Below are 22,350 nucleotides of genomic sequence, written 5' to 3' on the forward strand. Positions count from 1 at the left end.
CAGCAAAAATATTTTTCAAAAACAAAGACAACACAGATATTTTCACACTTACAGAACCTGAAAAAATGAATTATCAGCAGACTTCCACTATAAGAGTGTCAGTGGAAGTCCTTCAAGCAAAAGGAAGCAATACCAAATGGACACCTAGATATACACCAAGAAATAAGGGGACTGTAAATTGTAACACAATGGGCAAATATAAAGACTTGTGTTTTTATTATTTAAATTATTAAAAAGATAATCAACTACCTAAAGCAATCTTAATAATAATAAGCTATTGTTGGGAGTTTACCACATATAGTATGACCTATTTGCCTTAAGCACAATTATGAGGCTATACATAAATGATGAAATTATTCCTCTTACCTTGGATACATTGCTGACATAATTCACTTGGGTAGTACTTTCTTTATCAACTTGATTACAAAGGTTCTGTAAAGTAGATGCATATTCTTTATCACTTTTTATCCTCAGGGCCATGAATTTCTTTACTGTTTCCAGTAACCGTAACTCCCAGTCTTGCAATTTTAACACAGCTTCATGTGAGTTCTTCAGGTCACTCCCAAACCCCATTTTTGTACGGCACTGTCTTCTCCTCCACACTGCACAAGGGAGCCTTCTAATCAGCACATATCTGTGTATGTAAACAGAAGAAAAAAATGTTAAATCAAAAGAAAATTAGTCCTCAAAACAAAGTTATGGCTCATTTTAGGGTAAAAAAATAAAATCACTACAACTGAATGCTTTCACACCAAAGATCAGGAACAAGATAAGGATTGTCCAGTCTCACCTCTTCTCTTCAACATTGTTCTGGAGGTTCTAGTCAGTACAATGAAATAAATGAAGTAATTTCTATTAAAACTGGAAAGGAAGAAGTAAAACTATATTTGCAGATGACAAGACATTTTAGATGGAAAATCCTAAGCAATGCAATAAAAAAGTATTAAAACTATTATTAGAATAAATAAATCAATAAGATTACAGGGTATGAGATCAATATACAAAGATCAAGTGTATTTCTATACACTGATCAACCCAAAAACAAAATTTTAAAAAAATGCTATTTACAACAGCATCAAAAAGAATAAAATGTTTAGAAAAAAAATACAAAATAAATGCAAAACTTGTATTCTTACAACTACAAAACATTGTTGAAATAAATAAAAGAAGACCTAAATAAATGGAAAGATTCATATTTCTGGACCCTAAAGAATTCACATTGTTAAGAAGGCAATACTCTCCAATTTGACCTACAGATTTAACTCAATACATATTAACATCTAAGCTAGCTTTCTTTTTTTTGCAGAAATTGACAAGCTAATCCTAAAATTTACATAGAAACTTAAGGGAAACAGAATAACCAAAAATAAACAAAAAAAATCTTGAAAAAGAAGAACAAAATTGGAGCACTCACACGTCCTCATTTCAAAACTTACTGAAAAGCTACAGTAATGAAGACAATGTGGTACTGGCATATGGATAGACACAGACATCAATGACGTAGAACAGAGGTTCCAGATATAAATCCTCGCATTTATGGCTAAAATATTTTCTATAAGGGCGCCAAGTCTACTCAATGGGGAAAACGGTCTTTTCCACTAATGATGCTACTGGGATAACCGGATTTCCACATACAGGAGAATGAAGCATGATGCCTTCCTTAGAACATACACAAAAAATTAACTTTAAAGGGATAATAGATCTAAATATCTAAACCTATAAAACTCTCAGAAGAAAACAAAGTAAATCTTTATAACGTTGGCTCAGGTAATGGTTTCTTAGACACAACACAAAAGCACAAGCAACAAAACAAAAATACATAAACTGGACTTTAATAAAATTAAAAATTTTTGTACCTCAAAGGCCACCACCATCAAGAAAGTGAAAAGAAAATACACAGAATGGGAGGAAATATTTTCAATCCTATCTGACATGGGATTTCTATCTGGAATATATAAAGAAGTCTTACAACTCAATAATAAAAAAAGCAAACCACTTAAAGTGGGCAAAAGATCTGAAAAGAGATTTCTCCAAAAAGATTTACAAATGTCCAATGCACACATGAACAGATGTTCAATATCATTAGCCATTAGGAAAATACAAATCAAAATCACAGTGAGATACCACTTCACACCACTAGTATGTCTATAGCCAAAAAGACAGATAATATCAAGTGCTGGACACTGTAAAGAAATTAGAGCCCTCACATACTGCTAAGGAAAATGTAAAATGGGCAGTTTCTCAAAAGTTAAACATAAAGTTATTATATGACCCAGAAATACCACTGTTCAGTATATAACCAGGAAAAATGAAAACATATGTCCACACAAAAATTTGTACATAATGTTCAAGCAGAATTATTTTCAATAGCCAGAAAATGGAAATAATGTCCATCAAGTGATAAGTAGATAAATAAAGCATGATATCCATACAAATGAAATATTATTTGGCAATGAAATGAAGTATTGATATAAGCTACAACATGGATAAACCTTGTAAACATTAAGCTAAGTGAAAGAAGTCAGAATCAAAAGACTGACATACTCTATGATATGAAATGTCCAAAATTTATAGAGACAGACAGTAGATTAGTGGCTGCCTACGGCTGACAAATTTGGGACAAAGTGAGGAGTAATTGCTGATACCAGATTTCATTTTGAGGTGATGAAAATGTTCTAAAATTGATTGTGATAATAATTGCACAACTCTTTGAACTGACTAAAAATCACTGAACTGTACAATTTACATGGGTGAACTCTTCAGCATGTGAATTATGTTTCAGTAAGTTGTTTTAAAAAATCACTACAGCTTAACACGATCATCTAATGGTCCATTATCAGCAACTTCCCCAAAATATTCTGCTTGTTTGTTATAAATTCTGAAAACTATGACAGAATTTATTTTACTCTCCAGCCTTCTAGAATTTCAGGCAGTGAATCTTTCAGGGCAAGTTAGAAGAAATGAAGAAACACGATTTTTATGTTTAGTTCCGGCTCATCCATACCAACAGTCAATTTCTTGTTAATTCAGCTGTGAGCCTCTAAGCTACACAGAAAAATGAGAAGAGGTTTATCTCCCTAACCTCAGTGATATCATCTAAACAGATGGTAAAAATGTGGGTTTTCCAAATAGAGAACAAATTACAATTTTTCCCCAACTGAAAACTGTCCAGTTTTATGATCTAGCAAATATGTGGGGGAGGGCATAGTGGAAAACTGCACTTCATCAAAGTTTCCAAAGTAGCAACCAGGACACTAAATGGACCTTAACATAAATAAGTCAATGTAAAGTAATTGACTTACTTAACAGAAAGTAGGATAATTCCAGTTTCATTTTTTTCATTCTGTATGTAGTAGCTCTGAATATTTTATTTTGATGTGCTGTATCTTTAATGGGCACAAAAATTTACAAAATTTTTGGAACACTTTTGTTATTTTACCTACAGCTCAACTAAGTCTCAGTGAATATATACTTTATCTGGTCCAATGTTTTCAATGAAAGAATAAGGAACATGACTTGAGGCTGAAGAAAGGGAAAGGGTTTACTTTTTTTTTAAACCATATATGAAATTGTAGCTCATTTTATTCAGTACTGGGATAAATATCACTTCTACTTCTAAATACATCTAGCTTTGAAAACAAAGCTTTGACAATATTTTTTTCTTTTGTTATCAGAAATTCAGAAGGAGCTCAGAAGTATAAAATGAAGACAAAATCTGGAAGGTATATGAGAAGCACTCCAGCCTATCCTAAGTACTTATTTACATATACCAATATTCTAGGTCTGGATGAGTATAAAATAATTTAATATATGGTATCACTCTTTAAAGTACAACAAATAATAAAAAATTAAAACAACTCCATAATAAATTAATTGTTGACTTGGTAGAGCTTATAAATACTTTAGGAATTAAGAGAATAGTATCCTACAGATAATTTCATCATAGATGTCAAATGACATTTATAACACTATCCATTTCAGTAGTGTTTGAAATAACAAAACAAAAAACGGATGGATGGATGGATGGATGGATGGATGGATGGATGGATGGATGGATTGGTGGATGGGAGGGAGGGAGGGAGAAAGACAGTCCTGGAACTATCCAGCAAAAAGAACTGACCAAGTAAATTACAATCAAGGCTGTGATATTCAACTATAACTGAATAATTCTAGGGAGAACCATTCAAATCATAATCTATGTGAATTGGTTCAGTGTCCAACCTTCACAACCATATGTGGGAGTCCTGATCATGGTATATTCATCCTGTGGAATACTGTTCAACTCTAATAAAAACGAGGAAACATTTTGTGTATTGATCTGGAACTATCATTAAGAATTACTAACTGAAAAAAGTAAAATACAGAACTTGATATTGTTTAAAAAGAAGGCAGAATAATAAAAATTTATTTTGCTTTTAAGTGCATAAAAGTATTTCTAGAAGAACCCATAGTCACTGGGGCACAGGAGTGGGAGGGAGACTTTTCACTCAATACCCTTTTGTGCATTTGAATTTTGTTCTAAGTTAATCTATTGATATTATTTTAAAAATAAATTAATTAAAGAATTTTTTAAGAGAAAAAGAAAAAAAATTAAAGCTTGACTAGCCAAGCAAAGTTCCCTGGAAATGGCAAGATATGAGCTGGAGCTAGAGTAACGACCATGATTAAGACTATAAAACATCAAAAAGGAAGCATATTTGAGGAAGAGCATTATGAGGCAAAAAAAGTGGGTATGAGGTGAAGTAAAGAAATAAATGTCTCTGAAATCAAGCTCTATGCGACAAGCATTTGGAAATGACATGCCAATTTTCCCCCTGCTATTCCACTGTTAAGGAAATTAATAAGGCTCAAACTCCCTGAATTAACTGGCTTTTAGATCAAAATAACAAAGTCATGAATGTGATTTTTAAAATTACTCTTTTGCTGGTGTTACATAAGTATGTTCAGCTTGTAAAATTTCAAGCTGAGGTGAGCACCTGTGTGTGATTTGTGCACTTTTCTCTAAGTATGTTATAGTTCAATGAAGAGAGGCACAGAGATAGATTTTAATCTGGAAACTACCTATAGAATTTCTTAAGGAGAGAAAAAACATGAAACATAAGAAGGCAAATTAATAAGTTATAGCAATATAGCTTGAGAAATTGACAGCGTCAGTGAGAATTAAGATGAAAGAGCCCTGACCTGGTGAATGGATTTAGGGGGCAAAAAAGAGGCAGACAATCCAAGGACAACTTCAAAGCCTTAATTAGAAATGATGACAATATTGATAGATATGGAAGAATGAGATTATGGAGCTACTTTAAAGAACATGCATTCATTGCAGCAGGAAATAAAATATTAAGGCCAAACATCCAAATTATAGGGAGTCAGTTGCTTAAAGGTTACAGATGAAACCAACAGGCTGAATGCTGACGGAAAAGCAGAGTCAAAGGCAACACCCATGAGAATCTGTCAGTTGAGGAATGAGAGGAAGAGAGGCCAAACAAAGGACAGAGATTAAGTAAGCAGAGGAAGAAGAGAGATTTTGCAGTTACAGATGCCAGGATAGAAAAAAAAAAAAGTAGCTGTATCAAATGTCAGAGGGAGTTGTGAAAACCACAAAAAAGCCTATTCTCAAATTTTTACATAAAGTTGGTATAGTTAAAAGAATAAAAGAATAAAACTAGCGAAAAGAATAAAAATTATTTTTAAGAAAATCCAAACATTTAAACATATCATTAGCAAACAAAGAAGTACAACTATATGCCACAAGTTTTACAGCATGGTATCAAAGAAAAAAAGGGAAAATTCTGTACTCTCAGCAGCATGGCAATGTGTCCAAACGACCCCAACTTCAAGAAGATATTCTAAGTAAAAAGAGGTAACAAAATCCTGAGAATTCACTTTATTTTTTTAAATATGTTTTTATTGATTTTAGAGAGAGAGGAAGGGAGAGAAAAAAACACCGATAACAGAGAGAAACATCGATCAGCTAACTGTCCCTCCACGCCCCTACTGGCGATCAAGCCCGAAACTCAGGCATGTGCCCTGACCAGGAATGGAATCGAGCCAGCGACCTCTGGTGCACAGGATGACGCCCAACCAATTGAGCCACACCAACAGGGCAAGAATTCACCTTAGATACACCAATAAAAAAGAAGAGTGAGTAGGCCAACCTAGGGAAAGTCAAGAATATATCTGAGAGAAGACTCTCTGTACCAGGACAAAACCTTAGAAAGCACAAGGACGGCAGCCTGGGCTTGCCATTTTCCAGGGCTCTGTGAACTGGTGTATGAAACTAAACCCAGGAGTACAGATGTTTAATGGACTCTCTTAAGAGACGGTAAATCTCAGGGCAACAACAAGGCCAAACTCAGCCCCAGCCAATATCATCCCACTCCTCTACCTCCATGCTCACATGACAAAGAAACCAAAAGTAAAAGCAAAACCCAGCTTCTGGTCCAGACAAGATGCCGCAGACCATTTTCCAGCTGCAGTCCACAAAACACAACGATAAACACTGGAAATGGTGCAAGAGACAAACAAAGAACTCTGAAAGGTGGAAAGAAGGCAAACTCCTTTGGCCCTAGGACTGGAAGAGTAGCACAGAGGGAGTGTCTTGTGTTTCCCTCCCCCAACAGAAGGTCACCCAGACCCAACTTTACCCAACTTTTCCCAACTTTGGGTCTAGTGACAGAAGGCAGCCCATATAACCTAACTCCTCCCAGGATCTAAAAGGCGTCCCTCTGACAACATTGGGCAAGCCAGATACCACCAGCAAGGCAGATGGATTATGAACCTCACCAAAAATAAACATTCAGGGGAAGCACTTTCTTTTCCCTGATAATCCTGAGAATCCCCCTTTTCTCTAAAAGAAATCAAACCAGACAGGAAGAACCAGCTAGAGAGACCCAGCTATAGCAAGCAGCCAGGTCATGAACTCTCTTTGTCCCCATAGGTCCAAGGATCTCCTTCCTTACCCAGAGAAATCAGAGCAGGCAAGCAGGACTAGCAAGAGAGACTCAGCTTTAATAAAAGGACCAGGCCAGGAAGTTCCTTGTTCTCCATGGGCCCAAGACTCTCCTCTCCTTCCCAAAGACATCAGGGCAGCTAGGGGGCAGGGTAATGAAATCCTATCTTATCCCTTCCCTACTAATAGATACCCAGTAGCTCAGCCTAAGAAAAATATCTACTCACTGAAGCAGCACCAGCAGGAACCAGGGGAAGCCCTAGTGGTAACAGATAAATAAAAATAGCAGCAAAAAGACTAAAAATTAAACTATCCTTAGAAGCGCGGCCCACAAAAATAGGCCTAGACCTGCAAGCTAAACCTAAACGATTGCCCATGGAAAGAAAAGATTGAAATAGGAGCCAGAGTCTCCTAACATAATAAATAAAAGATCTAGGATTCAATTGAAAATCACCTGTCAAACCAAGAACCAGAAAAAAAACACAACTTGAAGGAGAAAAGGCAACTAATGCCAACACCAAGATGAATCAGATGTTGGAATTATCTGAAAAGGATTTAAATCAACCATCATAAAAATACTTCATTAATCAATTAAAAATTCACTTAAAACAAATGTAAAAATAGAAAACCTAAGCAAAGAAATAAGAACTATAAAAATAACCAGATGGAAATTGCAGAAATAAAAAGTTTAATGACAGGAATTAAAAACTCACTAGATGGGCTCAGCAGTGGCATGGAGATGACAGAGGATACAATCAGTGAATATAAAGACAGAGCAAAAGAATTCAATCAAATAGACTGGGGGCGGGGGGACAAAAAACATAACAAAGCCTTGCAGACCTGTGGGACAACAACAAAAGATCCAATATTTGTATCATGTGAGTTCCAGAAGAGAAGGAGAGTTGTCCTGAAAAAGTATTCAAAGAAATGTATCCATCTTGGTGAATAACTATATATAGATACAGAAATAAAGACAGTGTGGTATTTGGTAAAGAATAGACAACAGATCAATGGAACAGAAACAGACCCACACAAATATGCTCAACTGCTTTTTGACAAAGGTCCAAAACCAATTCAGTAGAGGAAAAATAATCTTTTTAACAAATGATACTGGGACAATTGGGTAGCTATAGGCCCCTGCTCCCATCCCAAAAAGAACCTTGATCTAACATCTTATACAAAAATTAACTCAAGAGGACCACGGGCTTAAATGTAAACATAAAAGTAAAAAACTTCTACGGGGGGGAAAAAAAAACGGGAAGAAATCTTCAAGATCTGAAGCTAGACAGAGTTCTTAGACTTGATACAAAAATAATCCATAAAAGAATAAATGATAAATTGGGCCTCATCAAAAGTAACTTTCTCCCTGTGAAAGCCCATGTGAAGGCTAAAAAGACAAGCTACAGACTGGAAGAAAATATTTGCAAAACACATATCTGACAAAAGACTAGTATCTAGAATACAAAAGATCTCTCAAAATTCAACAACTAAAAAGAAAATCTAACTTGAAAATGACCAAAAGAGATGAACACCTATTTCACAGAAAAGAATATAAAAGTAGCAAATAAGCACATGAAAAAAAATGTTCAGCGTCATTAGCCATAACAGAAATGCAATTAAAACCACAAGGAGATATCACTACATGCCTATTTTAATCTGTCTGAATGGTTAAAACAAAATACAAATGACGGCCAAATGCTTTTGAAGACATCAAAAAACAGGATCACTCATCTGTTGCTGGTCAGAAGACAAAATGATACAGCCACTCTGGTTTCTTATAAAACTAAACATTCAACTGCTACATGACGCAGCAATTGCACTCATGGATATTCATGCCAGATAAATGAAAACATATACTCACAAAAATCTGCACACAGATGTTCACAGCAACTTTATTTGTAATAGCCTGAAACTGGACTCAGCCAACAGGAGGCTCTACCCTGGAATACAATCATCTACACTAAAGAGGAACAAAGTCTAGGCAACAGCTTGGGTGAATCTCCAGGAATCCCGCTAAATGAGAAAAGCCTATTCCAAAAAGGTACATACTACATTCCACTTATATAACATTCTTGAAATGACAAATTTTGAAAAAGGGCAGATTAGGGTTTGTCTTAGGCCAGGCGGGGGGGGGGGGGGGCAGCAAGGGGCAGGGGGAGGGGGGCAGCATGGGGCAGGGGGCGGGGGGGTGGAGTGTGGTTATAAAAGGGGAACACAAGGGATTCCAGGAGTGTTCCAAGTGTTCAGTACCTTGATGGTAGTGGTGGATACATGGACCTAGACATATAATAAAACTGTATAGAACTTAATATACACACAACAAATGAATACAATTAAAAGAGGAACATGAATAAGATTAGTGGATTTGTATCAATGTTAATATACTGGTGGTCATACAGTACTATAGTTTTGTAAAATATTACCATTGGGGGAAACTGGACAAAGTGCACAAGAGATTATTATTTCATACAATTGCATATTAATCTATAATTACCTCAATAGAAATTTCCATTTAAAAAAAAGTAATGCCCAGACCTCAAACTATAGGTCAGAGAAAGAATAATAATATGGGGAGGGTGTCACAAATTCAGCAATATTCTTCTAGAAGTAACAGGACAGAGTTGCCTAGGTTAACCATTAGGAAGATGAAAAGAAATGCAAAAGAATCACACAGTCTGTCATGAGGTAGGCCAAAAATTATGAGAGAGAACAAGGGGGGGGTCAGTGAGAAGGGTGGATTATATCAAACTGATTTGTAATATAAATTCCACTTGGGCAGAGAATTACTCTGTTCTGTTCCTCACCATATCCCCAGTGTTTAAAACAGTGCTTTGCATACAGTACACAAAAAAAGCTGTTAAATTAATTAACTGGCCCCTACTTTGCACTCTTCAATCTTTAGGATACTCAGTAACACCAGGTATTAATTTTATTATTACTTTGAATATTAGGCATTACTTGTACAACTCTAACGTACAGCTTAAAATTCAAACTCCTTTACCTGGTAATTGAAGTTGGCCCCAGACAACCTTCCACCCTCAGTGACAGTGCCACAACTTAGTACTTATGATTCCTTAAATGTCTTATGATCACACCTCAGTGCTTTTGCAAATGTTGTTCCTTCAGTCCAAATATTTTTCCTTCCTTGTCTGCCTGGAGAATTATCAACAACTAAACTTTAAAGTTGTATTCTCTGTGAAGCCTTCTCTGACCATCCCCACAACCACAAACACAACCATCCCAGGGCGACTTAGGTGTTCCCTTTTCTCAGGTCTCAGGGATCACATATTTATTGGTAATTAATGCTTCTCGCAGTACATTTAAAGTATTTGTTCAGATATATTTCTCCCATTAAACTATGAGGTACATAGAAATCAGAACATCATGGATTTTTCATCTTTATATCACTAAGGCTTAAATCACTACAAAAATACAGGAGGTATTCAATTTATTACAAATAATTACAAGAGCAAACCCAGTTTTTAAAAAAATTTGTAAATGAGATTTTAAAATAAAAATTTATGTAATTTAGTAGATAGTAAGTACAAATCAGGAAGAAACAGAGTATTATACAAAAGTGTACTCATGTTATTAGCAAAGATATCTAAAAAAGTGAAAGTAGTAAAAATCTTAATAAACTACTGACTGTTTAGATTTATTTAAATCTATCTTATTTAATGGTGTTCAGTTTGGCATTTAGGATCAAGTAAGTTATGTTGAATTTTCAATTCATCATAAATAATATTAAAAACTTTAAAAGAATCATCAAAAATTGCTATATTCTCAAAACTTACAAGTTCATTTTGTATAAAATAGCTCTACAAACACATTTTTCTAAAACAAAAATGGAAGTTATTAAATAGCAAAATATAAAACACATAACAAGTTTCCTTGGCAGGATAATAGAATTCCCATGGTATTTCTTGTAAATATAAAGGTATATGCAAGTATTTGTTACAAATACCTCCTGTTTTTCAACTTTTGGCTCAACAACTGGCGACTTTTATATTCTCCAACTACACAGATGGAAATATTGTTTTTATATAGCATAAATAAAGTTTAATATATATTGAATTTTTTTTCAAGTAAGGCTGATTTATTTTAACACAGATAATGTCTTATAAACATTATATTTCTTTAATTATTTCCTTTATTTTAATATTGATAAAGAAACATACCACTAAAGGTATGCTAATTTAGAAAAATCAGCAAACAAATGAATAAAAACTTTGTAACAGAAACAGGAAATCTTTCATTCTTCCTCACCAAGTATTCTCATGAGCAAGCAAGGAATTCAATAGAGCTTGAATTTATTTTTTTACTGCCTTATTTCTTTTTTGTAAGAGTTAGAATTAATAATCCTTGACTAATAAAACCTATCAAAACCATTCTGTGGTTCAAGTTATTTTACCAGAACATGTTTGTTCACTGATAAAGACTATAAAATCATTAACCAGTTAAAGTACGAAAATAATTATCTAATGGTATTGCTTACCTTTTATAAGCTTTAATATTTAAAGAAGTCAGAAACGGTGAGTCTATCTGAACAAAATGTCAAGCTGCCTGCAGCAAGACAGAAACAAAGTCACCACCCACTATGCAAGTAATAACCACAGTTACAAACCAAAAAACTGACCACATGTGAATACAAAGTGAGGTGCTGTTTCAGAAGAAGTTAAACAGGCAGGAATGAACAGTCAATTTCACTCTGAAGACAACATCATTCATTAACAGCTAAAATATGCTGACCTTGGCCACCTTACAGATACAGTATTTAAAACTCCTCGTATGCTTTCTTTATTTGAAAATGTTGCTTCTAGCTTAACTTAAAAAGAAATTAAATTCAACGAAAACAGCACTGGATTGGGCAGCCTATTGGAACAGCATTAATGGATGATAATGTCCCACTGAGAAAGAACACTGACTACACACACACTGCACAAGTCTATAAACGAGTAAACACGTTTGCTTTTAAATTAACTTTTTTTAATTTTAAAAGTGTATTTGAAAGTACTGACATTTAAAATTAAGGAGAGCAGAATTCTTAACAGAATTTTTTTCTCTGTTTTAAAGGATTAATATAAATCAACAAGTATTTATTGAGTAACCATGGAAGAGATAATATTAGGGATATAAAGATGAATAAAGTCTTAATTACTGCCTTCAAGCAATTTACAGTGTATGAAGAATAAAGAGGTAAGTTCACAGGTAATGATGATACAATTCATTCAAAATTCATTCAACAACATCTATTTGCCAAGAATATTTCTCAGTGCCAACAATACCAAGACTCATAAGACTGCCGTCCCTAGTCTCAAGAAGCTCACAACCTATTAGGGGTGACAAACCTAGAAACAAATGTCATATAATTCAACAGGTTCACAAATACAAATTGGTTATGGGTTCATTGGGAAAACAGAGTTCATATGCATGACATTCCTAATGGCCATCAGGGAGAGGTTCACAGAAATAAAAGCGTGAGATACAAAGTGTTACAGAGACACGGAGAAAGGAAAGCATAGCTGGGTAGAGGATTCAAGCCTTTGTTAAAGTAGAGAACATCGTTTTGCAATACATATGTGTATCAAATCATCACACTGTACACCTTACACTCACACAATATTGTATGCCGATTATATCTCACTAAAGCTGGGGAAAATAGTAATTTTTAAAAAAATAACATCTCCACAAGCCTTGAGGGATACTTACAAAAGGAACACACACACGTGTGTGCCTATCTGTAAAGGTGTATGTCGGAGGTAGGTGGCTTTGGAAACAGCCCCAGGCTGAAATCCTAATTCTACTATGTAAGCTATGTAACAAGGAACGATAATTAACCTGCCAGAAGCTCAGCTTTCTTATCTTCAAAATGGGGATAGTAACCTATGTTGCAGGGTTGTTGTGAAGGTTAGATGAGATAAAGTAGTTAATGCGTCTGACCTTCGGGAGACTTATTAAAAAGTAGTCATTACTAAAAAAATACCCACACAAGAGAGGCCGTGGCAGAGCAAGTGATGGAGGAACATTTCTTTCTAAGTAGTTTAAACATGAGCAATGCTATACAGGTAGAAAAATGGGGAATGTGTTTGTGAAACACGGCTAATTGGAAGGAAAAGAGGAACAAAAGGCTTAAAAAATCACATATGACCAGAACGTATACAAACTTGAATGCCCTAAATTCTAGAAATATGACTGTTATCTAGATAACTCAACCTTTTGCTCTTTCTATATGATCAATTATTATAAAAGAGTTCAAGTTTCAAAGTAAGATCAAACAACTTTTTGTCCTTCAAAGAGAGTAGCAGTGTGGAGAGAAGTCAAAATAATTACAAACTCCATATGTGTACTTTCACATAGGTTCATTAAAAGCACACACTAACAGAAAGCAACCATCAAGGTCCCATCAGTAATAAGTTAAATGAACTAAGCCAACGCCAGTCCCACACACTACAGTAAGACAGCCTCTCAGGGGACCCAGATCAGACAACTCCAGATGAGAACATGGAGGAAAGTAAGGTGTGATCCCCAATCCCCATATTTTCTCTATAATCACACCCTAACAAATGTGTTTTCTTCCCAAATTGTTCTTCTAGAATTTAGTTTTTTAAATAAACTTCCCTAAATCTCTACTCTCTAACTCCTTACCCTATCTGAAATCTGGCTCCCCCAAAACACAGTGCTCTCAGGTGGAGACTGCACCTTCCCTACATTCTACCACCCATACTCATGAGTCTGGGGTGGGGGAATGAGGGGTAACATTGTCCTGATTCCTTAGTGTCATTTCCAAATCACTGCTCTTCCAAACTTACTGAAAAATCTCTTCTCCATTGAAATTTACATCATTCAGGTTTACCAAGTCCTATCCCACCTAGCTGTTATTGGTCTCCAAATCTTCCTCTCAATCTCCACTTGTCCCAAAACTCTATTCTCTAACACAACTCTTATATTCATCCATGGAGATTTTAACCTCTAGTTTTCTCTTCTCTAAAGACTCATTTGATCCAACTCCATTTCAATTACCCCTGCTATTGCACTAGCCTGAATCTAAAACTGTTCCATCTCTGCAACAGAGAATTTTAATATTCTAGTTTTAGGCCGTAACCTACTACATTCCATCTCTCTGGTGTCATAACTGCTTCTATACCTACTCTTTGACCTCAAAGAAATCTCTAGCCACGCACTCATCAAACTATATTCCCTAAAATGTATCAACTCCCCCTAGATCCTCTCTCTCTTCTAAGGTGAACATGCCACTTATCATCCAGAACAGGGATACTTTTAAGAGTGAAAGAGGTTCTATTCATTATAACCCAGGCTCCTGAACCAATTCTAGCTCTAATTGAGCACTTCGATAATAAATCAGTCTAACCAGAGGTCCAACCATTACTGTTGTTGCCCAGCAAAGGAATCCTTATCTTGTTGCTCTGTCTTAGAAAAAAAGTCTTTCATTCATTCATTTATTGATTCATCCAATAAGTACTTATTAAATGTCTGTAACATGCCTGGCACTGAGTGAGGTCCTGAGTACACACAGATAAAAAGTACTGGTCGCAGCTTCAGGGAGCTTAGTAGAGGAGAGGCAGTTTAAACACATAACAATAATTGCTACAAGGAATTCCTATACAAAGAGTAGTACAAGCACAGAAGTACAATCCAAGCCTCGCTGGAGCAAAAGGAAGGAAAGTCTTCACAGACGTCTGTAAGTCATCTAGAGTAGTCCCTTCTTCACTGACACTTTTCTCTTTTCCTCTCAACCAAAAGATGACTCTCCTCCCTTTGAAAATACTGCTTAAAGGTTACCGCCAAATCCTTCCCAAAAAAACTCCAATTATTCGTAAATGTCATATAATTCTTAAAGAAAACCAACCAAATCTGTGAAACTCAAAAGCAAGCAAGTAAAGAAAAATAAATACTCACTGAATGCCAGCTCTACACAAGTACCAGAGAGAGTAAGTACTTAAATCTTTTCTCATTGTGCCTAGCTCTGGTTGTCTCTACTAACTTGCTTATCATTTACCTCCCATTTGAAATTATGCATTTTTCAAAAACGAATACTTAGGCTGCTACAGTCACTAGATATATATTCCTAGGTATAACCAACTGGTTAGAATCTGATGGAGGTGCATAATGGTGGGGAGGGAAGGAACTCTTGCAGACTTCTATTGTTTTAAAAAATTTCAATCCCTAACTGGTGGCAATGTACCAAATATAACATGAATTTCCTAGTTTTCTTACCTTTAACATTTCTTAATGCAACCAAATGTAAAAACTGCAGACAATGTATATTTAAAGTTAGAATACTATCAGCAGATTTTTCAGCAGAAACTTTGCATGCCAGAAGGAAATTAGATGATATATTTAAAGTGCTGAAAGTGAAAACTTCAAACAAAGAATAATAATCTACACAGCAAGATTATCGATCAGCATCAAAAGAGAGAGACTTTTCAAGAAATGCAAAAACTAAGGGAGTTCATCACCACTAAATGGGCCTTACAATAAATGTTAAAGGGACTTATTTAAGCTGAAAACAAGGCTACTAATTAGTAACAAGAAACCATAAGAAAGTAAAAGTCTCACTGATAAAGGTAAATATATAGTAAAGATAGCAAACTAAATCAATTACAAAACTAATATGAAGGATAAAAGACAAAGTAGTAAAAATAATAACTACAACAATCAATAAAGGGTCACAAAATAAAAAGATATAACATCTGACATCAATAACAAAACATGAGTAGAGGGGAGTAAAAACATAGTTCTAGAATGTGTTCATACTCAACTTGCTATCAACTTAATATAGACAAGAATATACATGGGCTGATATATGTAAGCGTCATGATAACCACAAAGCAAAAACCTATAGTAGATAGACAAAAGATAATGAAAATGGAAACAACGTAACACTAAAGAATGTCATCAAACCACAAGGAAAGAAAAATAAGAGAAAACAACAAAACAGCTGGAAAACAATTAACAAAATGGCAATAACTACATACCCATCTAGAATTACTTTAAATGTAAATGAACTAAATTCTCCAATCAAAAAATGTAGAGTGGCTGAATTAATAAAAAAATAAGACCCATCTATATGCTGTCTACAAGAGATTCACTTCAAATATAAGGACACAGAAAGCCTAAAAGTGAAGAGATGGAAAAAAGATGTTTCACACAAATGGAAACCAAAAGAAAGCAGGAGTAGCTATGCTTATATCAGACAAAATAGACTGTGAAACAAAGACTGTAATAAAAGACAAAGGAGGACATTTTATGATAAAGGGGTCAATTCAAAAATAAGATACAATATTTGTAAATATACAGGGGTAGGAAAAAGTAGGTTTACAGTTGTAGAAATAAATAAGAAAATAACTAATACATAAAACAAAAATAAACTTTGTTTTGCATACTCACAACTGTAAACCTAATTTTACCTACCCCTGTATATGCACCCAACATAGGAGCACCTAAATATATAAAGCAAATATTGACAAACCTAAAGAGAGAAATCAACAGCAATACAATAATAATAGGTGACTTTAATACCCCATTTACAACAATAGACAGATCATCCAGACAGAAAATCAATAAAGAAACATTGGCCTTAAACACACATTAAAGTTAATCCCCTTAATAGATATACAGTAAACATTCCATCCAAAAGCAGCAGAATATCCATTCTTCCCAAGTGCACATGGAACATTCTACAAAATAAATCATATGTTAGGCCACAAAACAAGTCTCAATAAATGTAAGATTGAAATCATATCAAGTATGACTACAGAGAAATGAAACTGGAAATCAGTCACAAAAAGAAAACTGAAAAATCACAAACATGTTCAGCACGCAACTGAACAAACAATAAGTCAAAAAAGGTATCGAAGGTAAAATCAAAAAATTCCTTCAAGACAAATGAACATGGAAATACAACATTCCAAAGTATATGGAATGCAGCAAAAGCAGTTCTAACTGGAAAGTTCATAGCCATACAGACAGGCCTACCTCAAGAAACAAGAAAAATCTCAAATAAACAACCTAACATTATACCTAAAGGAACTAGAAAAAGAACAAACAAAGCCCAAAGTTAGTAAACAGAAGGAAATAATAAAGATCAGAGCAAAAATAAATGAAATGGAGACTACAAAAACAATAGAAAAGATCAATGAAACTAACATGAGACCTGAAATCATAAAATTCCTAGAAGAAAACAAAAGCAGTAAACTCCTTGACATTGGTCTTACCAATGTTTTCTTTTTTTTTTTGGATATGACTCCAAAGGTGAGAGAAACAGAAGCAAAAATAAATAGGACTACATCAAACTAAAAAGCTTCTGCACAGTGAAGAAAACCATTAACACAATGAAAAGGCAACCAACTGAATGGGAGAAGATATTTACAAATCAGATAAGGGGTTAATATCCAAAGTATATAAAGAACTCACACAACTCAACAAAAATATAAACACCTGAATTTTAAAATGGGCAGAGAATCTAAATAGACACTTTTCCAAAGATGGTATACAGATGGCCAACAGGCAAGTGAAAAGATGTTCGACATCATTAATTATCTGGGTATTGCAAATCAAAACCACAATGATATATCACCTCGTAATGGTTAGAATGGCTATTCTCAAAAAGACAAGAAGTAACAACTGTTGGAGAGGATGTGAAGAAAAGGAATCCTCGTATAATGTTGGTGGGAATGAAAACTGGTACAGACAGCTACTATGACAAATAGTATGGAGAGTACTAAAAAAAATTAAGAGAATAGCTACCACATGACCCAGCTACTCCACTTCTGGGTATTTATCCAAATAATACAAAAACACTAACTCAAAAAGATATATGCAATGAACAATATATGTATTTGTTGCAGCACTATTTACAATAGCCAAGATGTGTGTGTGCGCGCAAGTGTGTGTGCGTGCGTGCGTGCGTGCGTGTGTGTGTGTGTGTGTGTGTGTGTGTGATGGGATATTACTCAGCCATAAAAAAAGATGAAATCTTGTCATTTGCAACAACATGGATGGATGGACCTTGAGGGTAGTACGTTAAATGAAATTAGTAAGATGAAGAAAGACAAATACTGGATGATTTTACTTATATGTAGAATCAAAAAACAAACTCAAAAAACAAAACAAAAACAAACTCATAAATACAGAGAACAAGCTGGTGGTTACCAGAAGGGGTAGGGGGTAGGGGGAGAGCAAAATGGGTGAAAAGGATCATTTAAATGCTGAAAGGTGTAAACTAGACTTAACAAAGGTGAACACTATGTGGTGTACACAAATACTGAATTATAATGTTGTACACCTGAAATATATATAATCTAGTATTCCAATTTTACCACAATAAAAAAAATGTTGAAATGATGTTTTTTTAAAAAGCTTGGAATAAACCTCTAGAAACCTCGGAGAATGGAAGGAAAAAGCAAATTGCCAATCCATTTTGGATGAATAATGGTCCAAGAAACCATGCAATTCCCATGAGATATTAAGTATGTTCAAACTATATCTATTAAAAGAAAATATGGATCATGAAGAACAAAAAAATGAATTAACTGTTCAAACCTAATTGAATCCTGTATCCAAAAACCTTTAAAAAATTTTTAGAGAGAATTGGGGAGATCTGAATAAGGACCATTACATTAATTATATTATTAAACTAATGTTAATTTTCTTATATGTGATATTGATATTATGATCATGCAGGAAATAATGCACATTCTTAGGATGTGCATGCTAAGAAATTTATATCATGATCTGTTTAATACAGCTTCAAAAGGCTTTATAAATATATAAATATATATAAAATAATATGTAAATATATTTCTTTCCAAAGAGAAAAAATGTGGAAAAATATTAACAGTGACTGAAGACAGATGAAAGGTAATATTGGTGTTTATTGCCCTATATTTTCAATTTTCTATAGCACTGAACATTTTCAAAGTGAAATACTGAAGGGGTGGGAAGATAGAAAACATGAAAGGAGGCCAGCTTGACTGAAGTTTAAATAGTAAATGCCACACTAGTCTGAGCAAACATGAAAACCAGCTGCATGATCTTGGACAGATCAAAGAATCTTTCTAGATCTCAACTGAAAGAGAAGGAAGTGAATGATCTCTGAGGTACCTTCCATCTATAAAATTTTAGCCCATTATTCTACTACTTCTTTTCAGCTCTAAAAAGATAACCATATGCAAAGTGAAAAACCTCATCAAACTGTTGTCAGGATAAAATAAAATCTTTTAAACAGCTAGCCAAGTCCCTATCACAAAGAATACAAATTCCTCTCTTTTGAAAAAATATCTTTAAAATTCTTCAGTGAAAAAATAAAATAAAGGTATAAGTCCTAATTAAACTTGAAAGAAATAAGTAGGACAGAATTGTAAAGATTTATTTTAGTATCTATTCAACTTCAGTTTAAACCTAAAATATCAATTCTAAAAGGCTGAATATAAATATGCTCTGATGAAGCTACAAACATAAGAATAAATGGACATCCTAAGAGTTTAGCCAAGCTGAATGCTTTCAAGTGAACTTAGTATGATATACATCTAATGGCATGATGCTCCAGAATCTGCAAAATGAAATAACGATAAAATCACATATCAGGCTCAGTGAGCATGGCTCAGTGGTTGAGCATTGACCTATGAACCGGGAAGTCACGGTTCGATTCCTTGTCAGGGCACATGCCTGGGTTGTGGGCTCCGTCCCCAGCAGGAGGGATGCAGGAGGCAGCCAATCAATGACTCTCTCATTACTGATGTTTCTATCTCTCTCTCCCTCTCCCTTCTTCCATCTGAAATCAATAAAAATATATTTTTTTTAAAATCGTATATCAGAACTTTAAGTAACACTCTGGGAAGATTTCACACTGGCTTAAAATCTTAAAAGACTATTTTAAAAAGAGAGCATGGGGGGAAAAGGCTTACGATTCAATATAAAAGTATAGCAAATTATTTTCACTTCCAGAAAGATTCTGACGTGAAATGCAATTAAATTCATAATTATTTAAAAGTCATATAAATTAAATTGCAGAAAGAAAAGCAAAACAAAGTATTAACTAGTACACAGTACAAATTTGCCAGATTTTATTCCCAGCACTAACATTAATTTTAGCATTATAATGAATTTCCCTTTTAGTGACATAACCAATCCTTGATATAATAGGAAAGGCAGTCGTCTAAAAGGTTTCTGTACATAATGTCAGCATACCCAGTTGCTCAAAAAGCAAAAATCTTGGAATCATCTTTGAGTATGTTCTCTCTTTCCACATCCAAACTACCCACAAGTCACAAATTCTGACTCAAAAAAAATGCATCTCAAATCCATCCATCTCTCTCTTGTTGCTAGCATCTTATCTAGCCACCACTCTCTCACAACAGCTCCTAAAACTGCCTGCATTCACTTTCATCCCAGATAGTCCATTTCTTACACAGCAACTAATACTATTTAGAAAAAATATAACCTTCTTGCCAAACCGTTCAAAGCCCTGAATATTTCTACAACCTCTTCCTAGCTATCTTGGCCTCTCTAAATCAGCCATACCAAGGCTTTTTCTGTTCCTCAAGCTCACCAAAATCTTCCTTCCTTCGAAGTCTTTGTACCCACTATTCCCTCCTTTCTTTTACTTTCCCCTCAGCTCTATCAAATACAATTCATATATAACATAGGTAAGTTTACGTGTACAAAGTGATGATTCAACACATACATGTATAGCAAAATGACTACCACAATAATGTTAGTTAACATCGCCATCACTCCATATAATTACAACTGTATATGTGTAGTGATAACATTTAATATCTACTTCGTTAAAAACTTTCAATGTATAATACAGTAGCACTGTAGTTAATTAGTCAGCAGGCTGTACATTAGATCCCCAGATTTTATTTATCTTATAGCTGCTAGTTTGTACCTTTGACCAGCATCTCTTTCAAAACTTTCAAAGGTAAAAATAATTATTTTAGTAAATATTTAGTAATATAAAAATAAATATTTTACTTTTATTGTAGTGATTTACTAAAAAGAGTAATATAATCCTACCTTACTACTATTCATTGCTGGTCACATCTGAGCTAAAGTAGCAGGTCCATGCCGACGGGTTTCGCATTAGGGATGAGGAAGACACTTGATAAAACTTTCAGTGAAGTCTCACAGGAATGACCATAGGTCTAGCCAGAAAACATGAGCTGCAAGAAGAAATTCAAAGAGTCAGAACTGTACACTCCAGAGAAAAAGATTAAAATGTATACATGGAGTATAGTAGGCTACTACAGGAAATCAACTGCAGCAGTGCCTCACGTTCACCACATTAAAAATAATAACACTATTCGTTACTGCTTACTCTCTCCCCTTTCTTTCCACAAGTTTCCCAATGAGTAACTCACCTTACCTTCATTTCTAACCTAGCCCCTTAGTTTTGAATAGGTAATTCATGTTTTTCTCCATTTTTCACAGCATAAAACTAATTTCAAGTTTGAAGCACATCAGAAGAAGAAACTACACTTGTTAAAATATTACTACAGCCTAAAGAAGTAATTAACTATGTAAGAAAACTGTTGCCAAAGGCCGGGAAGGTTTGGGAAGGATTCTCTGGGCACACACATAGTTTCTCTAACATACTTTAGTATGACACTTGTATTGGCGGGCTATTCTCTCAACCCTTGAAAATAGAACTTCTTTTTTTTTTTAATCTTCATCCGAGGAAATGTTTATTGATATTTAGAGAGCAAGGAAAGGAGAGAGACAGGGAGAGACATTGATGTGAAAGAGAAACATTGATCAGTTGCCTTCTATAGGCGCCCCAACTGGGGATCGAACCTGAAACCTAGGTATGTGCCGTGACTGGAATCAAACCCGCAACCTTTTAATGTGTAGATGATGCTCCAACCAACTGAGCAACCCAGCCAGGGCTGAAACTAGAAATTCTAAGATGTTTATGGGTCACTGGCTCTCTTATCACTGATGTCAATATATGCAGATTACAGCCCTGTCACTGTTTCTCATTTTTTGCCTCACACCCTCATATTTCTAGTCCCAAGTTCTTGGTTTATACTCAGCTCTCCCCTTCTTTCAAGCTCCTCATTTTTGCTTGCCTATTCTGTTTCCTGTCATCTCCCTTACTTCCTTGACTTTCATACAAAGCAGAGGACGTTTCATTGATGTTACCAATAAGATCACTCCTTTCCTTCTGGCCAGGAAACTGACCAAACACAGGAATACCTTCCAAGTCTCCTCCTCTTCTAAGCTTTGACCCATTTTCAAAGGGTTCCTCCTTTGCCTCCCAGACAAGCATTTTCTTCCAGATTTATTCTCTTCCAGATTTGGCAAGGTTCTCAATGTTAGAACTGGGTGGAAATCTAATCTGCATATAATGAAAGTGTTATTAATCCCTCTACTTCAGC

The 22,350-nt window shown here is 34.8% G+C and overlaps 1 protein-coding gene across 6 annotated transcripts in view; it reads right to left on the reverse strand.

Moving 5' to 3' along the window:
- FER (FER tyrosine kinase) overlaps nt 1-22,350 on the reverse strand; it is a 315,987-nt gene that overhangs the window by 278,906 nt on the left and 14,731 nt on the right. For 4 of the 6 annotated variants that reach the window (XR_013998437.1, XR_013998438.1, XM_081132190.1 and 1 more), the window contains exons 2-3: nt 20,990-21,135; nt 367-634 (exon numbers count right to left, since the gene is read on the reverse strand). Coding sequence is in view for 4 of the 6 variants with exons in the window: in XM_081132190.1 (XP_080988316.1) it covers nt 367-573 (207 nt within the window). In the remaining 2 variants the exon portion in view is untranslated. Of the gene's footprint in view, nt 1-366; nt 635-11,444; nt 11,513-20,989; nt 21,136-22,350 lie in introns of all 6 variants that reach the window. The other 2 variants (XM_081132191.1, XM_081132189.1) reach the window with 1 other exon arrangement.

The sequence above is a fragment of the Miniopterus schreibersii genome (genome assembly GCF_964146895.1).
Source record: "Miniopterus schreibersii genome assembly, chromosome: 3".
NCBI lineage: Eukaryota > Metazoa > Chordata > Mammalia > Chiroptera > Miniopteridae > Miniopterus > Miniopterus schreibersii.